At 46.9% G+C, this 26,550-nt stretch overlaps 1 protein-coding gene across 1 annotated transcript in view; it reads left to right on the plus strand.

The window, feature by feature from the left end:
* SEC24C (SEC24 homolog C, COPII coat complex component) overlaps nt 1-26,394 on the plus strand; it is a 28,026-nt gene extending 1,632 nt beyond the window's left edge. The window contains 23 exon segments of the mRNA XM_033209528.1: nt 1,165-1,364; nt 5,400-5,535; nt 14,602-14,774; nt 14,999-15,370; nt 15,690-15,823; nt 18,489-18,600; nt 18,836-18,963; nt 20,117-20,255; nt 20,464-20,579; nt 20,750-20,874; nt 21,014-21,205; nt 21,426-21,519; nt 22,051-22,167; nt 23,140-23,310; nt 24,109-24,205; nt 24,309-24,454; nt 24,649-24,787; nt 24,917-25,035; nt 25,138-25,317; nt 25,579-25,770; nt 26,008-26,080; nt 26,083-26,096; nt 26,254-26,394. Coding sequence (XP_033065419.1) covers nt 1,193-1,364; nt 5,400-5,535; nt 14,602-14,774; nt 14,999-15,370; nt 15,690-15,823; nt 18,489-18,600; nt 18,836-18,963; nt 20,117-20,255; nt 20,464-20,579; nt 20,750-20,874; nt 21,014-21,205; nt 21,426-21,519; nt 22,051-22,167; nt 23,140-23,310; nt 24,109-24,205; nt 24,309-24,454; nt 24,649-24,787; nt 24,917-25,035; nt 25,138-25,317; nt 25,579-25,770; nt 26,008-26,080; nt 26,083-26,096; nt 26,254-26,394 — 3,282 coding nt within the window. The 5' untranslated portion in view covers nt 1,165-1,192.
* The last annotated feature ends 156 nt before the right edge of the window (nt 26,395-26,550 follow it).

Consider the following 26,550-nt stretch of genomic DNA (forward strand, 5'->3'; position numbering starts at 1 on the left):
AGGTCAGGAGATCGAGACCAGCCTGGCTAACGGGGTGAAACCCAGTCTCTACTAAAAATACAAAAACTAGCCAGGCATGATGGCACGTGCCTGTAATCCCAGCTACTCAGGAGGCTGAGGCAGGAGAATCGCTTGAACCCGGGAGGTGGAGATTGCAGTGAGCCGAGATCGCGCCACCACTGCACACTCCAGCCTGGCAACAGAGCAAGACTCTGTTTCAAAAAAAAAAAACCTTCAGTTTTAAGGTCATACACTCTTTTGGTGGAAAGACTGGAGTTGGAGTATCATTTGTATTATGGCAGTTTAGCTAAAGAATATCATTTCTGTAAATCTAAATTTTGTCATTGAGGGGGAAGGATTTTAGCGGATCTGTTTTAGACTTTTAGCCTGATTGATTTTTTTTTTTTTTTTTTTTTGAGACGGAGTCTTGCTCTGTCACCCAGGCTGGAGTGCAGTGGCCGGATCTCAGCTCACTGCAAGCCCCGCCTCCCAGGTTTATGCCATTCTCCTGCCTCAGCCTCCCGAGTAGCTGGGACTACAGGCGCCCGCCACCTTGCCCGGCTAGTTTTTTGTATTTTTTAGTAGAGACGGGGTTTCACGGTGTTAGCCAGGATGGTCTCGATCTCCTGACCTCGTGATCCGCCCGTCTCGGCCTCCCAAAGTGCTGGGATTACAGGCTTGAGCCACCGCGCCCAGCCTGATTAATTTTAAATCAATTGTTTGGCACACTAGAGGGTACTCGATGTTTGTTGAATGAATGGATGCTAGAGTGAATGAATGGAAAGTGGGAACATTGTTTCTTTTACCTGTAACATCAAGGTAGTTCATCAGCCACAAGACTCTGTGTGACTAGACACCAGAAATCATACCACTGGGGAATGGAGGCTGCTGCTCCATTTCAGTGGGTCTGTCTGAAGTTGAAATTTATATTCTTTAGACAGTGACAAGGGGTGGGTGGTCAGAGTAACAAAATCCTTGCTTTTAGAAGGTAATCTGAATAGTGACTGGGGCAGAAAATTACTAAGATCCTGCGGATGTGTGAGGATTATTAAACTGATCACTGTCTGATAAGGTCAATTTCTTTTTATCTCTACTTCCTGCCCTGAATAGTTGCTGTCTTTAGAAAGTTCATTTTGACTAATTTCTCTTCTCTCTCTCTAATAGGTGAGACCAAACCGGGAATGCTTTCATAATGAACGTCAACCAGTCAGTTCCACCTGTGCCATCATTTGGGCAGTCCCAGCCCGTCTACCCAGGGTATCATCAGTCCAGCTACGGTGGGCAATCAGGGTCCACAGCCCCCACCATTCCCTATGGAGCCTACAATGGCCCAGTACCAGGCTATCAGCAGACACCTCCCCAAGGTATGTTTCTGTTTCTTTTGAGCTAGGGAGGGAAATCAGCAGAGTCTTCAGGTTGGGTTGTATTGCTCTAGCTAAGCTACCTGTGGAGTTTGGGTGACTGGGATTGAGGAACATAAATCTGGCCCTGTGTAGCTCAGAGCCCCGTGGGCGCCCTTCCTTTTTTTTATTATTATTTTTATTTTTTTTTGAAACAGAGTCTTGCTGTCACTCAGGCTGGAGTGTAGTGGCACGATCTCAACTCATTGCAACCTCTGCCCCCTGGGCTTAAGCAGTTCTCCTGCTTCAGCCTCCCCAGTAGCTGGGATTACAGGCATGTGCCACCACGCCCAGCTAATTTTTGTATTTTATTTATGTATTTATTTTGAGACGGAGTCTCACTCTGTCGCCCAGTCTGGAGTGCAGTGGCACCATCTTGGCTCACTGCAACCTCCGCCTCCCAGGTTCAAGCAGTTCTCTGCCTCAGCCTCCTGAGTAGCTAGGATTACGGGCGCCCGCCACCACGCCAGCTAATTGTTTTGTATTTTTAGTAGAGATGGGGTTTCACCATCTTGGCCAGGCTAGTCTTGGACTCCTGACCTTGTGATCTGCCCGCCTCAGCCTCCCAAAGTGATGGGATTACAGGCTTGAGCTACAGTGCTTGGCCTGTTTTTTGTTTTTTGAGACGGAGTTTCACTCTTGTTGCCCAGTCTGGAGTGCAGTGGCACGATCACGGCTCACTGCAACCTCCGCCTCCTGGGTTCAAGTGATTCTCCTGCCTCAGCCTCCCAAGTAGCTGGGATTACAGGCATGCGCCACCACACCCAGCTAATTTTGTATCTTTAGTAGAGATGGGGTTTCTCCATGTTGTTCAGGCTGGTCTTGAACTCCCAACCTCAAGTGGGATTACAGGCATGTGCCACCACACCTGGCTAATTGTATTTTTTTTTTTTTTTTTGAGACGGAGTCTTGCTCTGTCACCCAGGCTGGAGTGCAGTGGCCGGATCTCAGCTCACTGCAAGCTCCTCCTCTTGGGTTCATGCCATTCTCCTGCCTCAGCCTCCCGAGTAGCTGGGACTACAGGCGCCCGCCACCTCACCCGGCTAGTTTTTTGTATTTTTTAGTATAGACGGGGTTTCACCGTGTTAGCCAGGATGGTCTCGATCTCCTGACCTCGTGATCCACCCGTCTCGGCCTCCCAAAGTGCTGGGATTACAGGTTTGAGCCACCGTGCCCGGCCATAATTGTTTGTATTTTTAGTAGAGACGGGATTTCGCCATGTTGGCCAGGCTGGTCTTGAACTCCTGACCTCAGGTGATCCACCTGCCTCGGCCTCCCAAAGTGCTAGGATTACAAACGTAAGCCACCGCGCCCAGCTGTCTTCCGTGTTTTTAGGTAAGGTACTGTGTTTCTGCCTTAAGCCATCTAGTGGGAACACATCTCCCAGGTTTACTGACAGCTCACTTACTGTGGGTATCACCTGGTCACGTTGTTCAGAGCTAAATGGAAGGGTTGTGGTCAACGCCCCTCTAGATCCTGTGACCAGGACCGAGTATTTCCTGTTGACTTGTAGTCTCCTTGAAATCATTTATTCCTCATATATGTTGAATGCCTTTTGTTGGACTGATGATTCTTATATATAAATTAGCCTGGGACAGTGTAGTTTATGGGGATGAAAAGTGTGATATTTGTGTGCCTGACTTTTGGTGCCTCTCATATCTTTCTTCTGATATCAGTCCTTTGAGTTTCCTTTGCTTCTTAGATGCTCTGTAATATCATGGTAATAAGAGAATACTAATCCAATGCTGCTTTAGGTTGAGTGTTTGGTTTTTACCTTACTTTTTCTTTTTCTTTCTTTCTTTTTTTTTTTTCTTTTTTGAGACAGTCCTTACTCTGTCGCCCAGGCTGGAGTGCAGTGGCATGATCTTGGTTCACTGCAACCTCCGCCTCCTGGGTTCAAGCAGTTCTCCTGCCTCAGCCTCTCGAGTAGCCAGGATTACAGGCACATGCCACCAAGCCTGGCTAATTTTTGTATTTTTAGTAGAGACAGGGTTTCACCATGTTGGCCAGGCTGGTCTTGAACTCCTGACCTCGTGATCCACCCGCCTTGGCCTCCCTAAGTGCCGGGATTACAGGCATGAGCCACCACGTCTGGCCTTACCTTACTTTTTCAAGAAGAGCAGCTAGTACTCTACAGATTCTCCAGAGGGGCTTTTTGGAAGTAGTTAACAGTAAATCTTTGCTTAGGCTAGCCGATGATTTAGGGTATGCCAAATTCTTTATGCTTTCATAAAGGGATATGGAAAAAAGAAGGCATCAAAGAGATACGAGTAAGATTTGGGAAATCATGAAGTATGACGATTTTAATTATAACTGTGGGGAAGGCCGGGCGCGGTGGCTCAAGCCTGTAATCCCAGCACTTTGGGAGGCCGAGACGAGCGGATCACGAGGTCAGGAGATCGAGACCATCCTGGCTAACACGGTGAAACCCCGTCTCTATTAAAAAATACAAAAAACTAGCCGGGTGAGGTGGCGGGCGCCTGTAGTCCCAGCTACTAGGGAGGCTGAGGCAGGAGAATGGCGTAAACCCAGGAGGCGGAGCTTGCAGTGAGCTGAGATCCGGCCACTGCACTCCAGCCTGGGTGACAGAGTGAGACTCCATCTCAAAAAAAAAAAAAATAACTGTGGGGAAAAAAAAAAAACTGTGATGAGATTAGGCCTCAGATCTTTGGAAGAACCTTAATTCTAAGCTGAGACTTTGGCTGAACAGAGTCCACCTCCGCTTTGTCAAGTCCTGGAGTTTGGCATTCTCTCACGAGAAAGCTTTGTTAGAGGAAAACATACCTGATTCTGTCGTGGTTGGTGAGCAAGTTTAGGTTAATCATGTTCCTGTAGGCAAGTTGTATAATGTCTAGTCTCTACTGAGGGCAGAGCAAAAGAAAAACAATTCTTTGAACAGAGGTCATCCACATTTCAAAAGTGATGTGCCAAGTAACTACTTGCTTTCTCCCTGAACTTCATGTGTGAAGAATGGCTAAGAGTAGTGAAAGTAGCTTTGATGGTGGTTCTAAGGAATAGGAAGGATGGAGTACAGCTTTTTTTTTTTTTTTTTTGAGACGGAGTCTCGCTCTGTCGCCCGGGCTGGAGTGCAGTGGCCGGTTTTCAGCTCACTGTAAGCTCCGCCTCCCGGGTTTACGCCATTCTCCTGCCTCAGCCTCCGAGTAGCTGGGACTACAGGCGCCCGCCACCTCGCCCGGCTAGTTTTTCTTTTTGTATTTTTTAGTAGAGACGGGGTTTCATGGTGTTAGCCAGGATGGTCTCGATCTCCTGACCTTGTGATCCGCCCGTCTCGGCCTCCCAAAGTGCTGGGATTACAAGCTTGAGCCACCGCGCCCGGCCGGAGTACAGCTTTTGTGAGGACATAGGTGGCAGTGCTAACGGGAGGACAGGCCAGCTGTCCTTACTGAACTGTTGGGCAGAAACAAGGTCTCCGACCTATAGAAACACGTTCCTGAATCATGTGCTGTTTGAAGTTTTCACACTTAGAAGTGGATGAAAGGATATAGTTAGTATAAGCAGAATGAATGAAGAAGGTGGCAGAATAATCTCCCCAAGAAGTGTCTTTCTTTGCAGCCTAGTTCAGTATATTACTTGGTCATCTTCTGAGTCTCCTTTTTCATATATGCTCCAAGTTTCTGAGTTCTGGGGTAAGATCTTTTCCTTAAAAGAGTTGACTTGTTGTCTAGGGTAAGAATATTAGGCAGTCTTGGATTGACTTGAGAGTATGGTGATCAAAGGAAGGCCCTACATTCTTGTGTCTCTGGCTACAGCTTCACCCCTAGTATGCTTGTCTAGGAGAGTGTAGGCCCCCTGTTGGGAATCTGTCTTTAGAATACTGTTGTAGCTAGAGTTGTATGCTGGTAGTGTCCTTTTTGCTGCCTAAACTGTGGTATTGGGCCAGTGAAGGTCTGAGTTTATTGATCCTTGCTTTGCATTCCTGGCTCAGGGTAGAGGAGAAAGTTATTTCCCAATCACTTAGTTTCTGTCCTTTACCCTCAGGTATGTCAAGAGCCCCACCTTCCTCGGGGGCACCTCCAGCCTCAACAGCACAGGCTCCTTGTGGTCAGGCTGCATATGGCCAGTTTGGCCAAGGAGATGTACAGAATGGGCCAAGCTCCACTGTTCAGATGCAAAGGTAGGTACTTGGTCAATCTAAAATTGGTCTGATGAGGCTGAGTGCGGTGGCTCATGCCTGTAATCCCAGCACTTTGGGAGGCCGAGGTGGGTGGATCACCCGAGGTCAGGAGTTCGAGACCAGCCTGCCCAACATGGCGAAACCCTGTCTCTTTACTAAAATAAAAAATTAGCCGGGTGTGGTGGTGTGTGCCTGAAATCCCAGCTACTTGTGAGGCTGAGGCAGAAGAATCATGAGGCAGAGGTTGCAGTGAGCCAAGATTGCGCCATTGCACTCCAGCCTGGGCAATAGAGTGAGACTCTGTCAAATAAATAAATAAATAAATAAATAAAATCGGTCTGATGAAAGTAGAAAGGTTAGGAAGTTATGGTTTTTTTTTTTTTCTCTCCTTTGCCCTTCTTGTAGATCACTTTTTCTCTTCCCTCTACCTTTCTGTACTTTGTCTTCTTTTTTCTAGGTTACAGGTACTGCTGATGTCCAGCCCTGTGGATTATTGACCCATCTTAGTACCTGGGTTCCTTTGCATATTCTTCCTTTTCTGTGAACTTGAGTTTCTTGCTTTACTAGACATACGTCTTCAATAATGGTTGCAGTCCTATTGAGCCTACCCTAAGGGAGAGATGGGAAGAGAGAATCTCAGGATTATTTACATCTCTTTTGATTTGCCCCTTTCCTCTAGATCAGGCACTTAGTAAGACTGATTGGTTAAGTTTGGGTATGGCCAGTTATGAACTGAAAGATACTAAAAGGGAAACCACATAAATGGTGAAAACTTCAGTGGTACAATGACCCAATAAACCCATTTTAGCATGAAAGTCCATTAAAGGAGGGCAGTCATCTCTATTAGAGTGCTTTTTAAAATTTTTAAATTTTTTTGAGACAGGGTCTTACTCTGTGGCCCAAGCTAGAATGCAGTGGCAGGATCACAACTTCCTGGAGCCTGGACGTCTCAGGCTCAGGTGACCCTCCCACCTCAGTTTCCCAGGTAACTGGGACTACAGGCATGAGCAACCACACCCAGCTAATTTTTTGTATTTTTAGTAGAGATGGTGTTTCACTGTGTTGCCCAGGCTGGTCTCAAACTGCTGAGCTCGAGCGATCTGCCCACCTTGGCCTCCCAAAGTGCTGGGATTATAGACATGAGCCACTGCACCTGACCAGGAGTGTTGTTTGTTTTTGGTAAATAAAGAGTAAAATGTAACTATGGGAAAGAGGTATGATAATACAAAAGTCACTTTCTGACACTTTAACTGGGTGTCCAGAGTACACATTTTTAGCATTGAATGTAAGCCTGCATAAGTCAAACAAGTGGGGTACATAGAAGATAACAAGTACACGAATGTACATAAAGTTATAAAACAGGATGAGGATACAGTGAGGGGGTAGGGAACTGTTTTAAATACATTGGTCCATGCTGGGTGCAGTGGCTCACTCCTTTAATACCAGCACTTGGGGAGGCTGAGGTGGGAGGATTGCTTGAGCCTACAAGATGAAGGCTGCAGTGAGTCATGATTGTACTGCTGTACTCCAGTCTAGGTGACAAAGCAAGACCCTGCCTCAAAAAAAAAAACAACATACAAAACAAATGTATGCCTTAGTAAATTATTATATAGCAAACTCCTTTGTAACTGTAACTACAACCCAGATGAGGAAAGAGAACTTTGCCACTCACCCCAGAAGCCTTTTCCGTGTGCCCCAATTCAAACATTATTCTCTCCCTCCCCTCATAAATAACAATCATCCTGCATTATCCTGACTCTTACAGTAATTTCGTTTTTTTTTTTTTTTTGAGACAGAGTCCTGCCCTGTTGCCTACGCTGGAGTGCAGTTGTGTGATTTCAGTTCATTACAACCTCCAGCTCCCAGGTTCAGGCGATTCTTCAGCCTCAGCCTCCCGAGTAGCTGGGATTGCAGGTGCCTGCCATCACGCATGGCTAATTTTTAAATATTTTTAGTAGAGACAGGGTTTCTCCATGTTGGCCAGGCTGGTCTCAAACTCCTGACCTCAAGTGATCCACCCACCTTGGCCTTCCAAAGTGCTGGGATTACAGGTGTGAGCCAACACGCCCAGCTGACTTTCTTGTGGTTTTTTAAAAATAATTTACACTTGGCTGGGTGAGGTGGCTCATGCCTATAATCCTAGCACTTTGGGAGGCCAAGGTGAGAGGATTGCTTGAGCTCAGAATTTTGAGACCAGCCTGTGCAATACAGGGAGACCCCCATCTCTACAAAAAATAAAATGTTGGCATGGTGGCATGCCTGTTGTCCTAGCTACTTTGGGAGGCTGAAGTGGAAGTATCGTTTGGGCCCAGAAGGTTGAGGCTACACTGAGTGTGATCTCGCCACTGCACTCCAGAGCTTGAGAAACAGAGTGAGACTCTGTCTCAAAAAAAAGTTTACACTCAAATGTACAATCCCACATACCACAATTTAGTTTTACCCACAGGAAAAACAGTTGGTATGTCTTTTAAGTCTATAAGCTCCACCTCTGTCTTCTTTTTCTTAGTATTTATCTGTTGAAGAAAACAAAACAGTTAACCTAAAGAATTTCTCACAGTTTGGACTCTACATAACATTTACTTCATACTTGTCCAACTCGTGGCTCACAATCTGCATGCCTCAGGACAGCTTTGAATGTGGCCCAACACAAATTCATAAATTTTCTTTTTTTTTTTCTTTTTTCTTTTTTATTTTATTTTTATTTTATTTTTTTGAGGCGGAGTCTTGCTCTGTCGCCCGGACTGGAGTGCAGTGGCCGGATCTCAGCTCACTGCAAGCTCCGCCTCCCGGCTTTACCCATTCTCCTGCCTCAGCCTCCCGAGTAGCTGGGACTACAGGCGCCCGCCACCTTGCGCGGCTAGTTTTTGTATTTTTAGTAGAGACGGGGTTTCACCGTGTTAGCCAGGATGGTCTCGATCTCCTGACCTCGTGATCCGCTCGTCTCGGCCTCCCAAAGTGCTGGGATTACAGGCTTGAGCCACCGTGCCCGGCCTAAATTTTCTTAAAACATATGAGGGTGCCGGGCGCAGTGGCTCACGCCTGTAATCCCAGCACTTTGGGAAGCCGAGGTGGGCGGATCACGAGGTCAGGAGATTGAGACCATCCTGGCTAACACGGTGAAACCCCGTCTCTATAAAAATACAAAAAAATTAGCCGGGTGGTAGTGGGCGCCTATAGTCCCTGCTACTCGGGAGGCTGAGGCAGGAGAATGGCATGAACCCGGGAGGCGGAGCTTGCAGTGAGCCAAGATCACGCCACTGCACTCCAGCCTGGGGGACAGAGCGAGACTCCGTCTCAAGAAAAAAAAAAAAATACAAGGTTTTTTTTTAAAGTTCATTACCTGTCACTAGTGTAGTGTTAGTGTATTTTATGTGTGGCCCAAGACACTTCTTCCAATGTAGCCCAAGGAAGCCAAAAGATTGGACACCCCTGATTTACATTGTATTAGGTATTATAAGTAATCTAGAGATTATTTAAAGTATATGGGAGGAGGCTGGGTGTGGTGGCTTATACCTGTAATCCCAGCACTGTGAAAGGCCGAGGTGGGTGGATCACCGGAGGTCAGGAGTTCAAGACCAGCCTGGCCAACATGGTGAAAATCCATCTCTACTAAAAATACAAAAATTAGCTGGGTGTGGTGGCGGGCACCTATAATCTCAGCTACTTGGGAGGCTGAGGCAGGAGAATCGCTTGAACCCAGGAGACGGAGGTTGCAGTGAGCCAAGATTGTGCCACTGTGCTCCATCCTGGGTGACAGAGTGAGACTTTGTCTCAAAAAAAAAAAAAGTATACAGGAGGATATATGCAAATATGATGCCATATAACCCACATCCAATTCTATTGACTACACCTTCAAAATGTATATCAAATCTCACTACAGTCATTCCTCAGTATCCATGGGGGAATAGTTCTAGGACCTCCCCTGACCAACAGATACCAAAATCCGCAAAAGCTCAAGTCCCTCATATAAACTCTGTGCAAGTAGAGATGTTAGGTAGGCAGGTGCATATACAAATCTGCAGCTCAAGACTGATGTTAGAACTGGAGATAGAAATTTGGAAGTCCTCAGTCTATAGATATTTAAAGCTATGGATGAAATCATTTAGAAAGTGAGTAAAGAATGGAATTGAGGACTTGGAGCTTACCAACATTTAAAAGTAAAGAGGAGCCGCCATCAAAAGACAATGAGGGGCCAGCCGCGGTGGCTCACGCCTGTAATCCCAGCACTTTGGGAGGCAGAGGCAGGCGGATTGCTTGAGTTCAGGAGTTCGAGACAAGCCTGGGCAACATGGTGAAACCCTGAAACTCTACCAAAATACTAAAATTAGCTGGCTATAGTGGCACATGCCTGTGGTCCCAGCTACTTGGGAGGCTGAGGTGGGAGGATGGCTTGAAACCAAGAGGTGGAGGTTGCATTGAGCCGAAATCTCACTGCTGCACTCCAACCTGAGTGACAGAATAAGACCCCATCTCAAACAAAAAACAAAAAAAAGACAATGAGAAAGAGCAGTAGTGAGGTGGGAGATAAGCCAAGAGAGTGTGGTGTCTTGAAATCAGGTGAAGAGAGTATTTCAAGAAGGTAAGAGAGTAATCAGCTATGTCAGATGCTGCCAAATGGTAAGATGAAGACTGACAATTGACCATTGGATTCGGCAAGGTTAGTGTCATCGATAAAGGCAGTTTCAGTGTAGACATAAAGAAAACTACCCAGTTGGAGTGAATCAAATAATTTCAGCCGGGTGGCAGATTGACATAATCTGAAAACCCTCTGCTACCAACATCTAGAAAGGAGAGAGAAAATAGAAACAAAAAAAATTTTAAGTGCAAAGTTAAGCTTAAAAGAAAATGTGAAATTTTTTTTTTTTTTTTTTTTTTAAAAATATGGAGTCCTGCTCTGTCGCCCAGGCTAAAGTGCAGTGGCACAATCTCGGCTCACTGCAACCTCCACCTCCCAGGTTCAAGCGATTCCCCTGCCTCAGCTCCCAAGTAGCTGGGACTACAGGTGTGGGCCACCATGCCTGGCTAATTTTTGTATCTTTAGTAGAGACAAGGGTTCACCATGTTGGCCAGGCTGGTCTTGAACTCCTGGCCTCAGGTGAACCGCCCGCATTGGCCTCCCAGAGTGGTGGGATTATAGGCATGAGCCACTGTGCCCAGCCGTCAAGTAAGGACTGAAAATCAGAGTGGTAAATTGATTCTGGGGCTGCCTGTAGATTGGGTGGATTCATCATCTTGAAAAGTCAGGGCCTTAAATTTAAGCAGGTACTGGGGAAGGCAGATGAGTCCTTGGGCTTTCCTGAGAGGAGTTTTGGAACTGAGATATTGTTTATAACGTCTGGACCTGGGCTGCACCTTCAGTGAACAAGCCAACTAGGGGAAAAAAAGTCTGCACGCTGGAAGAGGGAGATAAGGAGTCCTGTTTCTCTCAGGCTGGCTGTGGATGGGTTAAAAAAAATAGTTCTTGGGACTGCAAATGGACATGACGGATCTTTTTGGAATGATGAAAATGTTATAAAATTTGATTCTGGTGATGGCTGCATAACTATAAATTTACTAAAAATCATTGAATTGTTCACTTAAAAGGAGTGAATTTAATGGTATGGAAATTACATCTCAATAATTTTTTTTTTTTTGAGACAGAGTTTTGCTCTTATTGCCCAGGTTGGAATGCAATGGCACAGTCTCAGCGCACTGCAGCCTCTGCCGCCTAGGTTCAAGTGATTCTCCTGCCTCAGCCTCCCAAGTAGTTGGGATTCCAGGCGTGACCACCACACCAGGCTAATTTTTTGTATTTTTAGTAGAGATAGGGTTTCACCATGTTGGCCAGGCTGGTCTTGAACTGACCTCAAGTGATTCACCTGTGTTGGCCTCCCAAAGTGCTGGGATTACAGATGTGAATCACTGTTCCTGGCCATTTTTTTGTTTGAGATGAAGTCTTGCTCTGTCGCCCACGCTGGAGTGAAGTGGTATGACCTTGGCTCACTGCAACCTCCACCTCCCAGGTTCAAGTGAATCTCCTGTCTCAACCTCTTGAGTAGCTGGGATTACAGGCATGCACCACCATGCCTGGGCTAATTTTTGTATTTTTTTAGTAGAGATGGGGTTTCACCATGTTGGTCAGGCTGGTCTCGAACTCCTGACCTCAATGATCCATCTGCCTCAGCCTCCGAAAGTTCTAGGATTACAGGCATGAGCCACCGCACCTGGCCTAATTTTTTTTTTTTAATTTGAGGCCAGGTGCATTGGCTCACACCTGTAATCTCAACACCTTGGGAGGCTGAGACAGGAGGATCACTTGAGGCCAGAAGTTTTAGACCAGCCTGGGCAACATAGGGAGATCCTGTCACTATCAAAAAAAAAAAAAAAAAAAAGCTGAGCATTGTTGGCGTGCCTGGGAAGCAGAGGTGGAGGCAGGAGGATTGATAGAGCCCTCGAGGTTGAGGCTACAGTGAGCCATGATGGCTCCACTGCACTGTAGCCTGGGTGACAGAGTAAGACCCTGTCTCAAAAACCAAAAACAACAACAACAAAAAACAAACAAAAAAAATCGATCTAGGGTGACACTATTATTACTGGAGTACCTTCTAGAAACAAATGTGGAACAACCACACCTCAGTCCGGGCTGGAAGGGATTATCAGAGGAAGGCATTTTGATTAGAGTTGGGCCAGGCGCAGTGCTCATGTTTGTAATCCCAGCACTTTGTGAAGCCAAGGCGAGAGGACTGATTGAGCACAGGAGTTCAAGACTATCCTGGGCAGCGTAGCAAGACCCTACAAAAAAAATAAAAATAAAAATAATTTATTTTTGTTTCTCTACAAAAAATAAAAATAATAATTTATTTTTTTTTCCTCTACAAAAAATAAAAAAAATTAGCTAGGTGTGGTGGTGTGTGCCTGTGGTCTCAGATACTTGGGAGGGGAGGCTTAGGTGGGAGGATTGCTTGAGCCCAGGAAGTCAAGGCTGCAGTGAGCCACAGATAAGTGAGTGCCATTGTATTCCAGCCTGGGTTACAGAGAGAGACCCTGTCTCAAAAAAAAAAAAAATAATAAAAAGTAAGGCTGGGCACGGTTGCTCACGTCTGTAATCCCAGAACTTTGGGAGGCAGAGGCAGGTGAATCATGAGGTCCGGAGTTCCGAGACCAGCCCGGCCAACATAGTGAAACCTTGTCTCTACTGAAAATACAAAAATTAGCCAGGCATGATGGTGGATGCCTATAGTCCCAGCTGCTTGGGAGGCTGAGGCAGGAGAATTGCTTGAACCCGGGAGGCAGAGGTTGTGGTAAGCCAAGATCGCACCACTGCACTCCAGCCTGGGCGATAGAGTGAGACTCAGTCTCAAAAAAAAAAAAAAAAAAAGGAAGTAAAGACAGAGTATAGACCTATTCTTTTGTAATGTTTAGCTAAAAGGGGAGCAAAAGTTTGAGGAGGCTGTGAGGTAATTTGGTTGGATTTTTTAAAACGTTTTTTGAGATAAAATTCATATACTATGCAATTCGCCTATTTAAAGTGTTTTTGTATATTTAGTGGTTTTTAATATATTGATATGTGCTGTCACAATTTAGTATATTGACAGATATCACTACAGTCAGTTTTAGAACATTTTCATCATCTGAAGAAGAAATACTGCATTCTTTAGCTACTCCTGTTTAGCTATTCCCCCATTCCCCTATTCTTCCAACCTTAAGCAACTCCTGATCTACTTTCTGTCTCTAAAGATTTCTCTGTTCTGGACTTTTCATTAGAATAGAATCATATACTATGTGATATTTTATAATTGACTTCTTTAATTTAGCATAATATTTTCAAAGTTCAGTTATGTTGTAGCATATATTAGTACTCCATTCATTTTTGTGGCTAAGTGGTTTTTCATTGTGTAGCTACATGCTACATTTTGTTTATCCATTCTTCTGTTGATGGACATTTGGGATGTTTCCACTATAGTTGGTTTTTGGGTTTTTTTTTGTCTGAGAGATGTTTGTATATTTTTGTGCTGATGGGAATAATCAGAGAGGGAGACACTGAATGGAAAGTATATTGGAAATACACTGTGGTAGACTGAGGCGGGTGGATTGGTTGAGCTCAGGAGTTTGAGACCAGCCTAGGCAACATGGTGAGACTCCATATCTATAAAAAATACAAAAACTAGCGACTGGGCGCGGTGACTCACGCCTGTAACCCAGCACTTTGGGAGGCTGAGGTGGGCAGATCATGAGGTCAGGAGATCGAGACCATCCTGGCTAACATGGTGAAACCCCGCCTCTACTAAAAAATAATAAAAAAAAATTAGCCGGGTGTGGTGGCGGGCGCCTGTAGTCCCAGCTACTCAGGAGGCTGAGGCAGGAGAATGGTGGGAACCTGGGATGGGAGGCAGAGCTTGCAGTGAGCCGAGTTCGCACCACTGCACTCTAGCCTCGGCGACAGAGCGAGACTCCATCTCAAAAAAAAAAAAAAAAAGACAAAAAAACAACAAAAAAAACCCAGCCAGGAATGGTGGCATGTGCCTTTGGTTTCAGCTACTTGAGAGGCTGAGGTGGGAGGATCACCTGAGCCTGGAAAGTTGAGGCTGCAATGAGCCATGATCACGCCACTGCACTTCAGCCTGGGTGACAGAGTGAGACTCTGTCTCAAAAAAAAAAAAAAGCTGGACAATCAGTCTGCATTTGTTTGATTTACTATTTATTAAGGTTCATGCATGCTTATGCGTGCCTTCCCTTGCAGTGCTTTCAGTACTTCAGATTACAAAACTGAGGAGGTTTGTCAAATAATTGAAGCAGAGGAAGCAATAATTTAGTTAGCAGAGTAAATAGTACTTGACCTGAGGGTGCTTCGTTTATGTTTGTGGAGTGAGCTTAATGGAAAACAAGATTTTCCATGAATAATCATGGTATAAACAATCAGGAATATAATTTACCCATAAATATACAAAAGTATGAAGCCATGAAAGAGCTCAGGGTGAGAGTAAGATGTCACAAAACAACGTAGCTTCCTGTACGATGCGAAGCTTCTGCCGACTTCAAAGGGTGTCCTAGCCCCACTAGTCACCTCTGCTTTCTTTCTTTTCACAGGCTGCCTGGGTCTCAGCCATTTGGGTCCCCATTGGCCCCTGTGGGCAACCAGCCAGCTGTGCTTCAGCCCTATGGCCCTCCCCCGACAAGTGCACAGGTGACTGCGCAGCTGTCTGGAATGCAGATCAGCGGTGCTGTGGCCCCAGCCCCACCCTCTTCAGGGCTGGGCTATGGTGAGTGGCTGTGAACACAGGAGTGTTACTGTCCTCTTTTCAGAGGCATCAGACTCTGGGGTTATACCTGAATCTCTATTATTTCCCTTGTATTTCCTGTGCCTCTGAGCCTCAGAAGATGGGACGGTCATACCTGCCTCTCTTGTGTGGAAAGGAAAGTCGCTTTACTGAACAAGGAGGCAGAATGACTGGGCTTTTGACTCTACCTTTATTCTACTTCTCAGGCCCACCAACATCGCTGGCTTCAGCCTCAGGAAGTTTCCCTAACTCTGGTCTGTATGGCTCCTATCCTCAGGGCCAGGCTCCTCCCCTTAGCCAGGCCCAAGGTCATCCTGGGATCCAGACTTCCCAGCGATCTGCCCCATCACAGGCCTCCGGCTTCACACCCCCAGCTTCAGGGGGTCCTCGGCTGCCTTCGATGACTGGTCCACTCCTGCCTGGACAGAGTTTTGGAGGGCCCTCAGTGAGCCAACCCAACCATGTGTCCTCACCTCCTCCTCAAGCTCTGCCCCCTGGCACCCAGATGACTGGGCCCCTGGGACCACTGCCACCTATGCACTCCCTGCAGCAGCCAGGCTATCAGCCCCAACAAAATGGTGAGTCTTGCCCAAGGTCTGTCTAGAAGCTAGAGGCATCGGCTACTCAGGTGGTTTTTGATGTTTTTTATTTGTTTGTTGTTAGTATTGCTAAGTGGTGAATTAGATGGGCAGCTTCAGGGTATTATTCCTAGGATATGGGGTCTATGAGACATTATTTTTTCTTGTAGTTCAGATAACATGGTCTTTCTGAATGGCTTTGCCAGGCATTAGTGTACCTCATAATTCTATGTTTGTAGGAGTCTAGTCATTTTCCTGAGGCCTTAAGAAGAGATAGGGATGGGATTTTGAGTTCATCAACCTTGTGCCCTTGTCTCAGGTTCCTTCGGACCAGCCCGGGGCCCTCAGCCTAATTATGGAAGCCCCTACCCAGCAGCACCCACCTTTGGCAGTCAGTCTGGGCCTCAGCCACTGCCTCCTAAGCGCCTGGACCCTGATGCCATCCCAAGCCCTGTAAGTAGAAACTTACATGGTCCTGAGGAAGGGTTTGTGTCTGCCAGATAGGCAGGTCAATCTAGATGAGATGTTTGCCTAGCATTTTCTGATAATTTTCCCTTTTTGTTCATCTTCTTGGAGAACTTACATATAATTTGACTCTGAACTGGAACTTGAGGTTCTAGGAGTCTTTTGGGGGGCTGTTTTACTCTATAGATGGGCAGAGAAGGAAGGGAAACCAAGAGTGAGCAGCAGCACCAGTAGATCTGTGAATTGAGGGCTGTACTCTGTCACTACTGTACATACATAGTATGGTAGCCTTTGTCCTTCTGTGGAGCAGTGACTGGGTCTTACCCTTTAGATCTAGAAGGATGGCATTCTTCCTAATGGGTAGAGCAGGTGGGAATTCTCTATGTTAGATGTTAAGAGAAGGAAAGCCTCACTGGTTTCTCTGCTCTTACTTGGACAGTTTTAGGAGGAAGTCCTCAGTACTTTTGTTCGGTAGGCTTCTGCTGTGTAGATGGGGAAGAGTGAATGACAGTTTATGAGGGCAGTGTGTATGTAAAGTCCCACTGGAGAGCTTTTCCCAGGAAGAGGGTGAATTGCACCCTTGGAGCCATCAGAATCCTCAGGCCCTCCTTATCAGACTCAGAATAGAGACTAGGACTGTACTGCCAAGTAGGGGCCACTTTATAGTTCTGTCTGTAACATTTGCTTTGTCAGTTACCTTGCCATGCTTAGCCATTGTCATATTCCATTCTGTTCTCTTCCCTCTTCCTCCTTTGGGTAACCACCACAGTGAGGGAGCCTGTTGGCCGAGGAGAACTCAGGAGAATTAAGCAGTCCCCCCTTCCTTCCCCCTCCTTCAGTAAGAAGGAGAGTCTGGTTGGATGTGAAGGGAGGCTTCTTGCAGCATAAGATAGTCCTTAGAATGGGAGGTTTGGCCTTTTAGGGGAACATTCCTGTTCTTCTTCCTTACGGTTTCTTCCATTCAGCCTCAGCCTCTCCCTGTATAACTCCTGCTTGCCTCCTGTTTGTCCCTTTCCTTATCTTTCTACATCATAGTCTGAGCCATTAAAGCCTCTGTGTTGAGCCAGAAAGACTTGGAATTTCATATCTAGAGGGGGCTTGTTTTCAGCAATATGAGCTGGGCTCCAGCTGTTCATGTCTAACTCAACAGGGTTGAGAGAAGTAACATCTGCCTCTTGTTCTTTTGTCTCCCTCCTTGTATTCCCCTGCTGCCTTTATTATTAAAACACTAAAAGCAACTCAGTGAGCTGCCTCCTCAGCAGAAAACCAGGCACAGAATAGATCCCGATGCCATTCCTAGTCCAGTAAGTGCAGGGGGTGGGTGTTTGTGCATGTCTTTCCTGTGTTAGTACCATCCATGCATGCCTGTGACCTCATCTTCACCTCATCTACCATGTCCATTCCTCTCCATTCTCTTCCTTTAGCCCTAGCCCTTATAGATACTCACTTATACAAGCTAAAAGGATATGCATGCCTCAAGTCACGAGGTAAATGAAGAGGTAGCAAGCTGTTTGCCTTGAGTATGGGGTGGTGGAAGGTCAGGCTCTAAGGGTGGGGTCAGGTGGCATGTTAAGCTTTGGCTTTAGTCCTTCTGGCTCCTCCAGGAGCCTGCAGGTGATGTGTGATGGAAGAGGACAAAGTTGAACAGTAGATCATTCCACTTTAGATTTGATTTGTCTGTAGCCTGTTGTGGAGAAATATTGGTGTAGGAACATACAGATTCATAGTATCCCAAACTGGAGTTTCTTACAGGAGAAGAGACTGCTGGTTTGGGAAAGTGTGAGTACTTTCTCATCTGAAGAGTCTTTTTCACTCTGATATATTTCTAAGCTTCAACTTTTCTGCCATGGGATAGAGAGTCTCATTTGCCCTTTGCTTTTTCTGGTTTTCCAAACCCATCTTGAAGTAACTGACCAAAGGTCATGAGCCTGCATAAAGGTCTGAATATGAGTTTTGCAGGTCCTTTATTTTCCTTTGCTGAGTCTGTCAAAATGTGGAGGACTGAGGATTGAGCTATAAGGATTGGGTACTTATCCTCTCCTCCTATATATACACATTGATGCTTACCTGAAAGTAAGGCAGCATCTGCTTCCTCACCTTAGTTGATAATTTCTGGTTGTTTAAATCTCTCCTCACCCTGTCCCTTGTAATTTCATTGAGTGTAGAGTCATTCCAGGTAGATTCATTTTTACATGGTTACTGTTGTCTGTTTTCCTGCTCTGACTCAGAATGTGTCTTGGAGAGAGGATCAGGGAAGGCATGATGGGGGAGGGGAATGGAATCTAATCATGTTTGAAGGTTTGTGATCAGAGCTGGGGCTTTTCCTGGAATGGGAGGAATGAGAGGGTGTTCACCATTGATTGGGGGTTGGGGTCAATTCATAAAGAAGCCCATTCTCACGTTGCCTGCCCAGCAGGCTGCTGGGAGTGAAAGATTGGCTGCTGTAGAGTGAAAGATTGGCTGCTGTAGAGTGAAAGATTGGCTTTGCAGCATTTTATATGATCTCCAGAAGGAGAATAGGTCTGGTGCATGAGGTGTTCCCTGGCAAATTTTTAGTTTTTGTGTTACGGCTCTAGCCTTTTTTTCTCTTGGCACTCTGGGACCTGACACTTCCCTTTTCTTCTGTCACCTCACTCATTTCACTTCTCTGCAGATTCAGGTCATTGAAGATGACAGGAACAACCGGGGTACAGAGCCATTTGTTACTGGAGTACGGGGCCAGGTGCCACCCTTAGTCACTACCAACTTCCTGGTGAAAGACCAAGGTGAGAATTAGCTCCTCCCATGGGGGCTTTTTCTTCAAGATTATCAGCTTATGGTTGGGGCCTTTTTTTTTTTTTTTTTAGTTTTTAACCAGAGACAAGTTCCCTCTAGTCCCTCTGGGGGAAAAAGCCACCATCACCTCTAGCTTTCTGGAGGTGATGGTGTGGATCACCAATGGAGAGCTGGTGTCTGGAAGGATTCTGTGATCTGACTTGGGTCTTCTCTCTCCTTCTTCAGGGAATGCAAGTCCCCGATACATCCGATGTACATCCTATAATATCCCTTGCACATCTGACATGGCTAAGCAGGCTCAGGTGCCCCTGGCAGCAGTCATCAAACCACTGGCAAGTCTGCCCCCAGAGGAGGTGAGTCAGGGAAGGGGCTAGAGTGTAACGAAAGGGAGGGAGGTAGAGAGGGGACTAAACTTTCTTCCTGGATGTGATTCCGGCTTCACAATGGAAGATATTTTAGTTAGGCAGGAGAGGAGACTATCTTTAGTGGCTTTCTATCCCAGGGCCTATCCCTGGAGAGGGGATGGTAGGGATGAGAGCAAAAGCCCAAGACATTGCTAGGAAGGAGCATGGTCCCTAAGGGGAACAAGCGGTATGAAAAGAGGTAGGATCAAATTGTAGGGGAGAAGACAGCTGAATGTAGGAACCTCTTGTATCATGGTAATCTCCAGATGATGAGAAAGACATCATTCCATGTTTTCCTGAGTGTCCTGTTATCCCAGGTTAGGGCTGTTAGAACAGCATATAAGCAAAAAGGGAGATTAGGATCCAGTGATCCTTCTCTCACCTGTTTTGGGGCCTGATCTGTCACCCCAGTACCTGATACCAGGATGAAGAGAGCGAGTGAGGCAGCTGCTCCACCAGGCCTTGGTAGGATACTCATATTCAGCCTTGCTTATCTTACGATAGGGTTCTCTATTACTAGAAGCCCAAGGCTCAGTTTATATTCTGCTTCTCTCTCTATCTTCCTCTGTGTGTTTGTCTATTTCTATCTGGGTCCCATTGGGGATAGTTGGGCACTGATCTCTTATGTGTAGGGTGACATCTGTCTGGGGCATCAGTAGCTGGCACAGAATCCCAGGGATAGGGGAGGAGGTGTTACAGATATTTGGTAAGGGAAGGAGCTAGAGTCCAGATTCTTAGAGCAAGACTGAAGGGGATTAGAGATGGGACCAGAAAGGAGAATCCTAGATAACCTTGGCTTTCTCCCTCATATGCCATGGCAGTCCCCGGTCTGATACGGCCGGTTTTGCAGTTCCTCTTCTCTTTCAGTGAGAAATGCAGCTCTGGGAGTGGGATGTAGCAAGAGGGAACTATATAATTTTTACTCATAGGGATATTTTCCTGTGATTTGTCCTTACTCCCTTTCATCCTTGTGCTCCCTACTTCCTCTGTAGGCAGAATATCTACACCATGCGCCTTCTCCCTCCGGTTGTTCCTCCTCATCTCCTGGCTGAACCTACTGTAGTTTTCCTTTATGTCTGATCCCCTCCCCTTTGTGCCTTAGGCTTCACCATATGTTGTGGACCATGGGGAATCTGGCCCTTTGCGCTGCAACCGCTGCAAAGCATACATGTGTCCCTTCATGCAGTTCATTGAAGGAGGGAGGCGCTTCCAGTGCTGTTTTTGCAGCTGTATCAATGATGGTATGTTCATGGAAGCTGGGATTTGGGGAGAGGTCTTGATTGTATCTTTCTTGTTCTCTATTAATAGTTAGAGAGATGAGGTTCCATTTTTCAGGAGCTGGGGAAGTAGGGCACATGGGAATGAGGGATAGTGGAGTGAGCTCAGCTAGGGCTAGATATACTGATTGAAACTGGATCTTCAAGTAACACACTGCCATGCTCCCCACAGTTCCCCCCCAGTATTTTCAGCACCTGGATCATACCGGCAAACGTGTGGATGCTTATGACCGTCCTGAGCTATCCCTGGGCTCTTATGAATTCTTGGCCACTGTAGATTACTGCAAGGTGAGGGAAGGTAGCATGGGAGGAGCAGTGGGTGGAGGATAATGAGACAGCTAAGAATGGCTGTTATCATTTCCCTCACTCCTTTTTTGTCCCTTTTTGATGTTGACTTCTCTCTAGTCAGCTGGCCTGGTTAGCATTACCCCTCTCCCCAACATTTTCTTCCTCTGCAGAACAATAAGTTCCCCAGCCCTCCTGCCTTTATCTTCATGATTGACGTCTCCTACAATGCCATCAGGACTGGTCTTGTTAGGCTCCTCTGTGAGGAGCTCAAGTCACTGTTAGACTTTCTACCTAGGTGAGAGTTACAGAACTGAGGTGTTTCCTGGGGTTAATGATAGGGTGTCTGGGTTGACTGAAGAGATGTAGCCTGATGTCATGAAGTTGTGCATGGTGGAAAAGGTGGCAAGTCTAGGTAACAATGTCACCTTCTACAGGGAGGGTGGGGCAGAAGAGTCAGCAATCCGCGTTGGCTTTGTCACCTACAATAAGGTGCTCCACTTCTATAATGTGAAGAGCTCATTGGCCCAGCCACAGATGATGGTTGTGTCTGATGTGGCTGACATGTTTGTGCCACTGCTGGATGGTTTCCTGGTCAACGTCAATGAGTCTCGGGCAGTTATCACCAGGTAAGAGCAAGATTGTGGAGGTAAAGGTTGGGGGTGGCATGGGTACCATCATAGAAGGTCATGGAGTTGAGCAGAGGTGTTGGACAGTAGATGGAAAGGGGCTGTGTGGCCCAGGAGTTGTCAGATTCTAGAGGCCTGATGACTTTTCAGGGAATTGAGAACTGAGGTATCTGGAATCTGGATAGCAATTTTGGTTGTTTTCCGTCACCTATCTCTTTAGCTTATTGGATCAGATTCCAGAAATGTTTGCAGACACAAGGGAAACAGAGACAGTATTTGTCCCAGTTATCCAGGCTGGGATGGAGGCTCTGAAGGTAAGGCTGGAGTATCTGGCAACTTCCTCTAACTCATTTTCCTCTGATCATCTTATCCCTTGGGATACAACCTCTTTCTTCAGTAGTGGATGACTGTCCAGTAAGTTAGACTGTCTGACATAGTTGGTGCTTAATAAATGACAGGGGAGGCCGGGCGCGGTGGCTCAAGCCTGTAATCCCAGCACTTTGGGAGGCCGAGACGGGCGGATCACGAGGTCAGGAGATCGAGACCATCCTGGCTAACACTGTGAAACCCCGTCTCTACTAAAAAATACAAAAAACTAGCCGGGCGAGGTGGCGGGCGCCTGTAGTCCCAGCTACTCGGGAGGCTGAGGCAGGAGAATGGCGTAAACCCGGGAGGCGGAGCTTGCAGTGAGCTGAGATCTGGCCACTGCACTCCAGCCTGGGTGGCAGAGCAAGACTCCGTCTCAAAAAAAATAAATAAAAATAAATAAATAAATAAATAAATAAATGACAGGGGAAGGGATGGATGAATAAAGAATAAACAAGTAGTCCTCTCTTTTTTCCTAGGCTGCTGAGTGTGCAGGGAAGCTCTTTCTATTCCATACATCCCTGCCCATTGCAGAGGCCCCAGGGAAACTGAAGAACAGAGATGACAGGAAGCTGATCAACACAGACAAGGAGAAGGTGTGGGACTGGAAAATGGGGGAGGGGAAGGATTTTTCATTACAGAGGAAGTGGGGACTCTACTTTCTTGATGGGGGCTAGGACCAGACACTCTGCCCTTTCAAATACCGTATCTGTGACTGCCAACCTCCACTGCTGCCATACTTCTCTACTCCATCCGATGCCAAAGCTGTTGGTAGACTTCAGTTTATTTTTTAAAGGAGAACTTTTGGCCGGGCACAGTGGCTCATGCCTGTAATCCGAGCGTTTTGGGAGGCCAAGGTGGGTGGATTTTTGAGGCCAGAAGTTCGAGACCAGCCTGACCAACATGGCAAAACCCCATCTCTACTAAAAATACAAAAATTAGCCGGGTGTGATGGCACACACCTGTAATCCCAACTACTTGGGAGGCTGAGGCAGGAGAATTGCTTGAACTTGGGAGGCAGAGGTTGCAGTGAGCTGAGATCACGCCACTCTATGCCAGCCTGGGCGACAGAGTGAGACCCTGTCTCAAAAAAATAAAAATAATATAAAAGAGAGGCCGGGCGCGGTGGCTCAAGCCTGTAATCCCAGCACTTTGGGAGGCCAAGACGGGCGGATCACAAGGTCAGGAGATCGAGACCATCCTGGCTAACACGGTGAAACCCCGTCTCTACTAAAAAGTACAAAAAACTAGCCGGGCGAGGTGGCGGGCGCCTGTAGTCCCAGCTACTCAGGAGGCTGAGGCAGGAGAATGGCGTGAACCCGGGAGGCGGAGCTTGCAGTGAGCTGAGATCCGGCCACTGCACTCCAGCTTGGGCGACAGAGCGGGACTCCGTCTCAAAAAAAAAAAAATAATAATATAAAAGAGAATTTTGTACTATTGCAAAATCCTTGGAAGTAGATCTGAAGTCTCCCATGAATTTGAATATCCCATGCTAGCTATTCAGTTCTCAAATAGGGCGGAGCTGGGATATTTGAACATTTTCTTCTCCCCATTTTCTTTCCCCCTAGACTCTGTTCCAGCCTCAGACAGGTGCCTATCAGACCCTGGCCAAAGAGTGTGTGGCCCAAGGCTGCTGTGTAGATCTCTTTCTCTTCCCTAACCAGTATGTGGATGTGGCCACGCTCTCTGTTGTGCCCCAGCTCACCGGTGGCTCTGTCTACAAATATGCTTGCTTTCAGGTATGGTGTGGTATTTGCGGTGGCAGATGGCAGTAGGGCTGGGAATATCTGCTTATATATGGAGTGGCTGACTCATTAATAGAAATAGTGTTGGGGCTGGGCATGGTGCCTCACGCCTGTAATCCCAGCACTTTGGGAGGCTGAGACAGGCGGATCATCTGAGGTCAGGAGTTCAAGACCATCCTGGCCAACATGGCAAAACCCCATCTCTACTAAAAATACAAAAATTACTCGGGTGTGATGGCAGGTGCCTGTAATCCCAGCTACTTGGGAGGCTAAGAATCCCTTGAACCCGGGAGGCGGAGGTTGCAGTAAGCCGAGATTGCGCCACTGCACTCCAGGCAGGGCACAGAGTAAGACTCCGTCTCCAAAAAAAGAAAAATAGTGTTGGAAGAGAAGACTGCATAGTCTAAAGAAGTGAGCCCGAGAGTGTGGCAGTTAGGAACATGGGCCTTGGAATCAGTCCTGCATTGATATTCTGGCCCCACCACTTACTAGCTATATGACCTAGGATAAATTACTTAAGTACTCCCTCTTTTGTTCTTTCATCTGCAAAATGGGATTAAAATACTTAAGTAGGATTTGTCTACAAAATTAAATAATTATATGTAAAGCACTCTGTGTGGTACCTGGCGTGCAGTCTAAGTGTTTAAAAGCTATTGTTGTCATCATCATTATCATTGGCACTGTAATGATGATAATTAGGTGGCCTTGTAGAGTGGATGGGGTACAGGGAGATTGTCTGCAGGATGAGCTATGTCTAGTCAGTGATATCACTCTGGGTCTGGGGCCCTGCAGGTGGAGAACGACCAGGAGCGATTCCTGAGTGACCTGCGTCGTGACGTCCAGAAGGTTGTTGGCTTTGATGCTGTGATGCGAGTCCGGACAAGCACTGGTCAGTCCTGGTTGGAGAAGAGCAGGTGGGGGGCCTAAGTCTGGAAGGGAGGCATGTGGCACTTGTCATACCTTTTGCCCTAACTCTGTCCATGTGGCCTCAGGTATCCGTGCTGTAGATTTCTTTGGAGCTTTCTACATGAGCAACACAACAGACGTGGAGCTGGCTGGGCTAGATGGGGACAAAACGGTGACTGTGGAGTTCAAGCATGATGATCGGCTCAATGAAGAGAGCGGAGCCCTCCTGCAGGTGGCAGGCGGGAGGCGGGGCTGGGCAGGAAATGTGTCATTTGCTTGGTATAGAAGAGGGTGAGGAGTGGGTAGAGAGCACTGGAAGAAGAGACTGGGCAGGGGAGTGGCTCATTTCTTTCTTCTAGTTTAATAATGTAGCAAAGGGCCTTTGTGAGGGAGGGGTGTGAGTTCCCTCTTTCTCCCTTCCCCTAGTGTGCCCTGCTTTACACCAGCTGTGCAGGGCAGCGTCGGCTCCGCATCCATAACCTGGCCCTGAACTGCTGCACCCAGCTGGCTGATCTGTATCGAAACTGTGAGACTGACACGCTCATCAACTACATGGCCAAGTTTGGTGAGGGTAGAGGCAGGGCAGGGTGGGATTGGGGCTGAGAGGTCCAGGATGGTGAGCGGGTAGTTGTGATGGTGGGAATGCATACATGATGGGCAGCTGACCAGTGACTGTCTTTGCTTTCCCATCCAGCATATCGGGGAGTCCTGAATAGCCCTGTGAAGGCTGTTCGTGACACTCTCATCACCCAGTGTGCCCAGATCCTGGCCTGTTACAGAAAGAACTGTGCTAGCCCCTCCTCTGCAGGACAGGTGGGGCAAGTATATTAGTGGGAGGTGGGGTTGTTGGGACAAATGTTTGCATTTGGGAGGGATTTCTCATGATCATCGACTTTATTTTGATAATCCCCTCAGTTGATCCTTCCTGAGTGCATGAAGCTACTCCCAGTTTACCTGAACTGTGTGTTGAAGAGTGATGTCCTGCAGCCTGGAGCTGAAATCACTACTGATGACCGTGCCTATGTCCGACAGCTAGTTACCTCCATGGATGTGGCTGAGACCAATGTCTTCTTCTACCCTCGGCTCTTACCTTTGGTGCGATTGAGGGTTGGAGTTTGAGATCTTGCATGGAGCAAAGGTCCTCTTAGGAGGAGGAAAGGATAGGCTAATATCAGTCTGACACTAGTGGAATTTGTTTTTATGTATTTTAGCTGATGCAGTTTTCACACTGAGAGAGTTACTGAGACCCCAGAAGGGGTGGTGTCTGAGGACTTAGCTTTCAGAATTTTGTGTGTGGTGGGGGGCAGACTTGTCTTATGGTCCTTGGTAACCTTTTGCTCCCTTCCTTTTGTCTAGACAAAGTCTCCCATAGAGAGTACCACCGAACCACCAGCAGTTCGAGCCTCTGAAGAGCGTCTAAGCAATGGGGATATGTATTTACTGGAGAATGGTCTCAACCTCTTCCTCTGGGTGGGAGCAAGCGTCCAACAGGGTGTTGTCCAGAGCCTTTTCAGCGTCTCTTCCTTCAGTCAGATCACCAGTGGCTTGGTGAGAGCAAGGAGTCAAGGAGAATATGGGTGTGGAAGTATACTTTGTGAAACGACTGGGAGCCAATAAAGTTAGTGTAATGGTCCCCTCAAATATCAGGGGACACTTGGGGACAAGGGCAGTTGCTGTCATTCTTCCCAGGCTTCCTTGTTTCAGGTGATGCATAGATGTGTGCTGCCCCACCTTGACTGAACTCAGAGTGCCTTACCATAAGGATAAATGAATTTTGTGTTCTAGAGTGTTCTGCCAGTTCTGGATAATCCACTGTCCAAGAAGGTTCGAGGCCTCATTGATAGCTTAAGAGCACAGAGATCCGGTACATGAAGGTAACACTGATCTGAACCCTGGATTTCTTACCATGTCAAGTCCTCGCCTAGAAGTGGGGGGTTGGGTGGGGAATGAGTAAGTGACTGCCTAATGGGATTTCTGGGCATGTTTAATTTCCTTTGGCGTTGCCTCATGAATCCTGAATTCTGGCTATAGCTTATCGTGGTGAAACAGGAGGACAAGCTGGAGATGCTGTTCAAGCACTTCCTGGTGGAAGACAAGAGTCTGAGTGGGGGAGCATCTTATGTGGACTTTCTCTGTCATATGCACAAGGAGATTCGGCAGCTACTGAGCTAAAGCAAGTGGGTAAATGGCACAGGGCCCAGGCCAGCTTCCAGAAAGCACCCCAGGATGTCAGAGAAATTGGGACAGTACCATATCTTATGTCATGTAAGCTGACCTCAGTCTCTTTGGGGGGGAGGGGGAGATATAAGGAGACACCTTCTTTCTGGG

The sequence above is a fragment of the Trachypithecus francoisi genome, unplaced genomic scaffold, assembly GCF_009764315.1.
Source record: "Trachypithecus francoisi isolate TF-2019V2 unplaced genomic scaffold, Tfra_2.0 Lachesis_group9, whole genome shotgun sequence".
In the NCBI taxonomy this organism is placed as follows: domain Eukaryota; kingdom Metazoa; phylum Chordata; class Mammalia; order Primates; family Cercopithecidae; genus Trachypithecus; species Trachypithecus francoisi.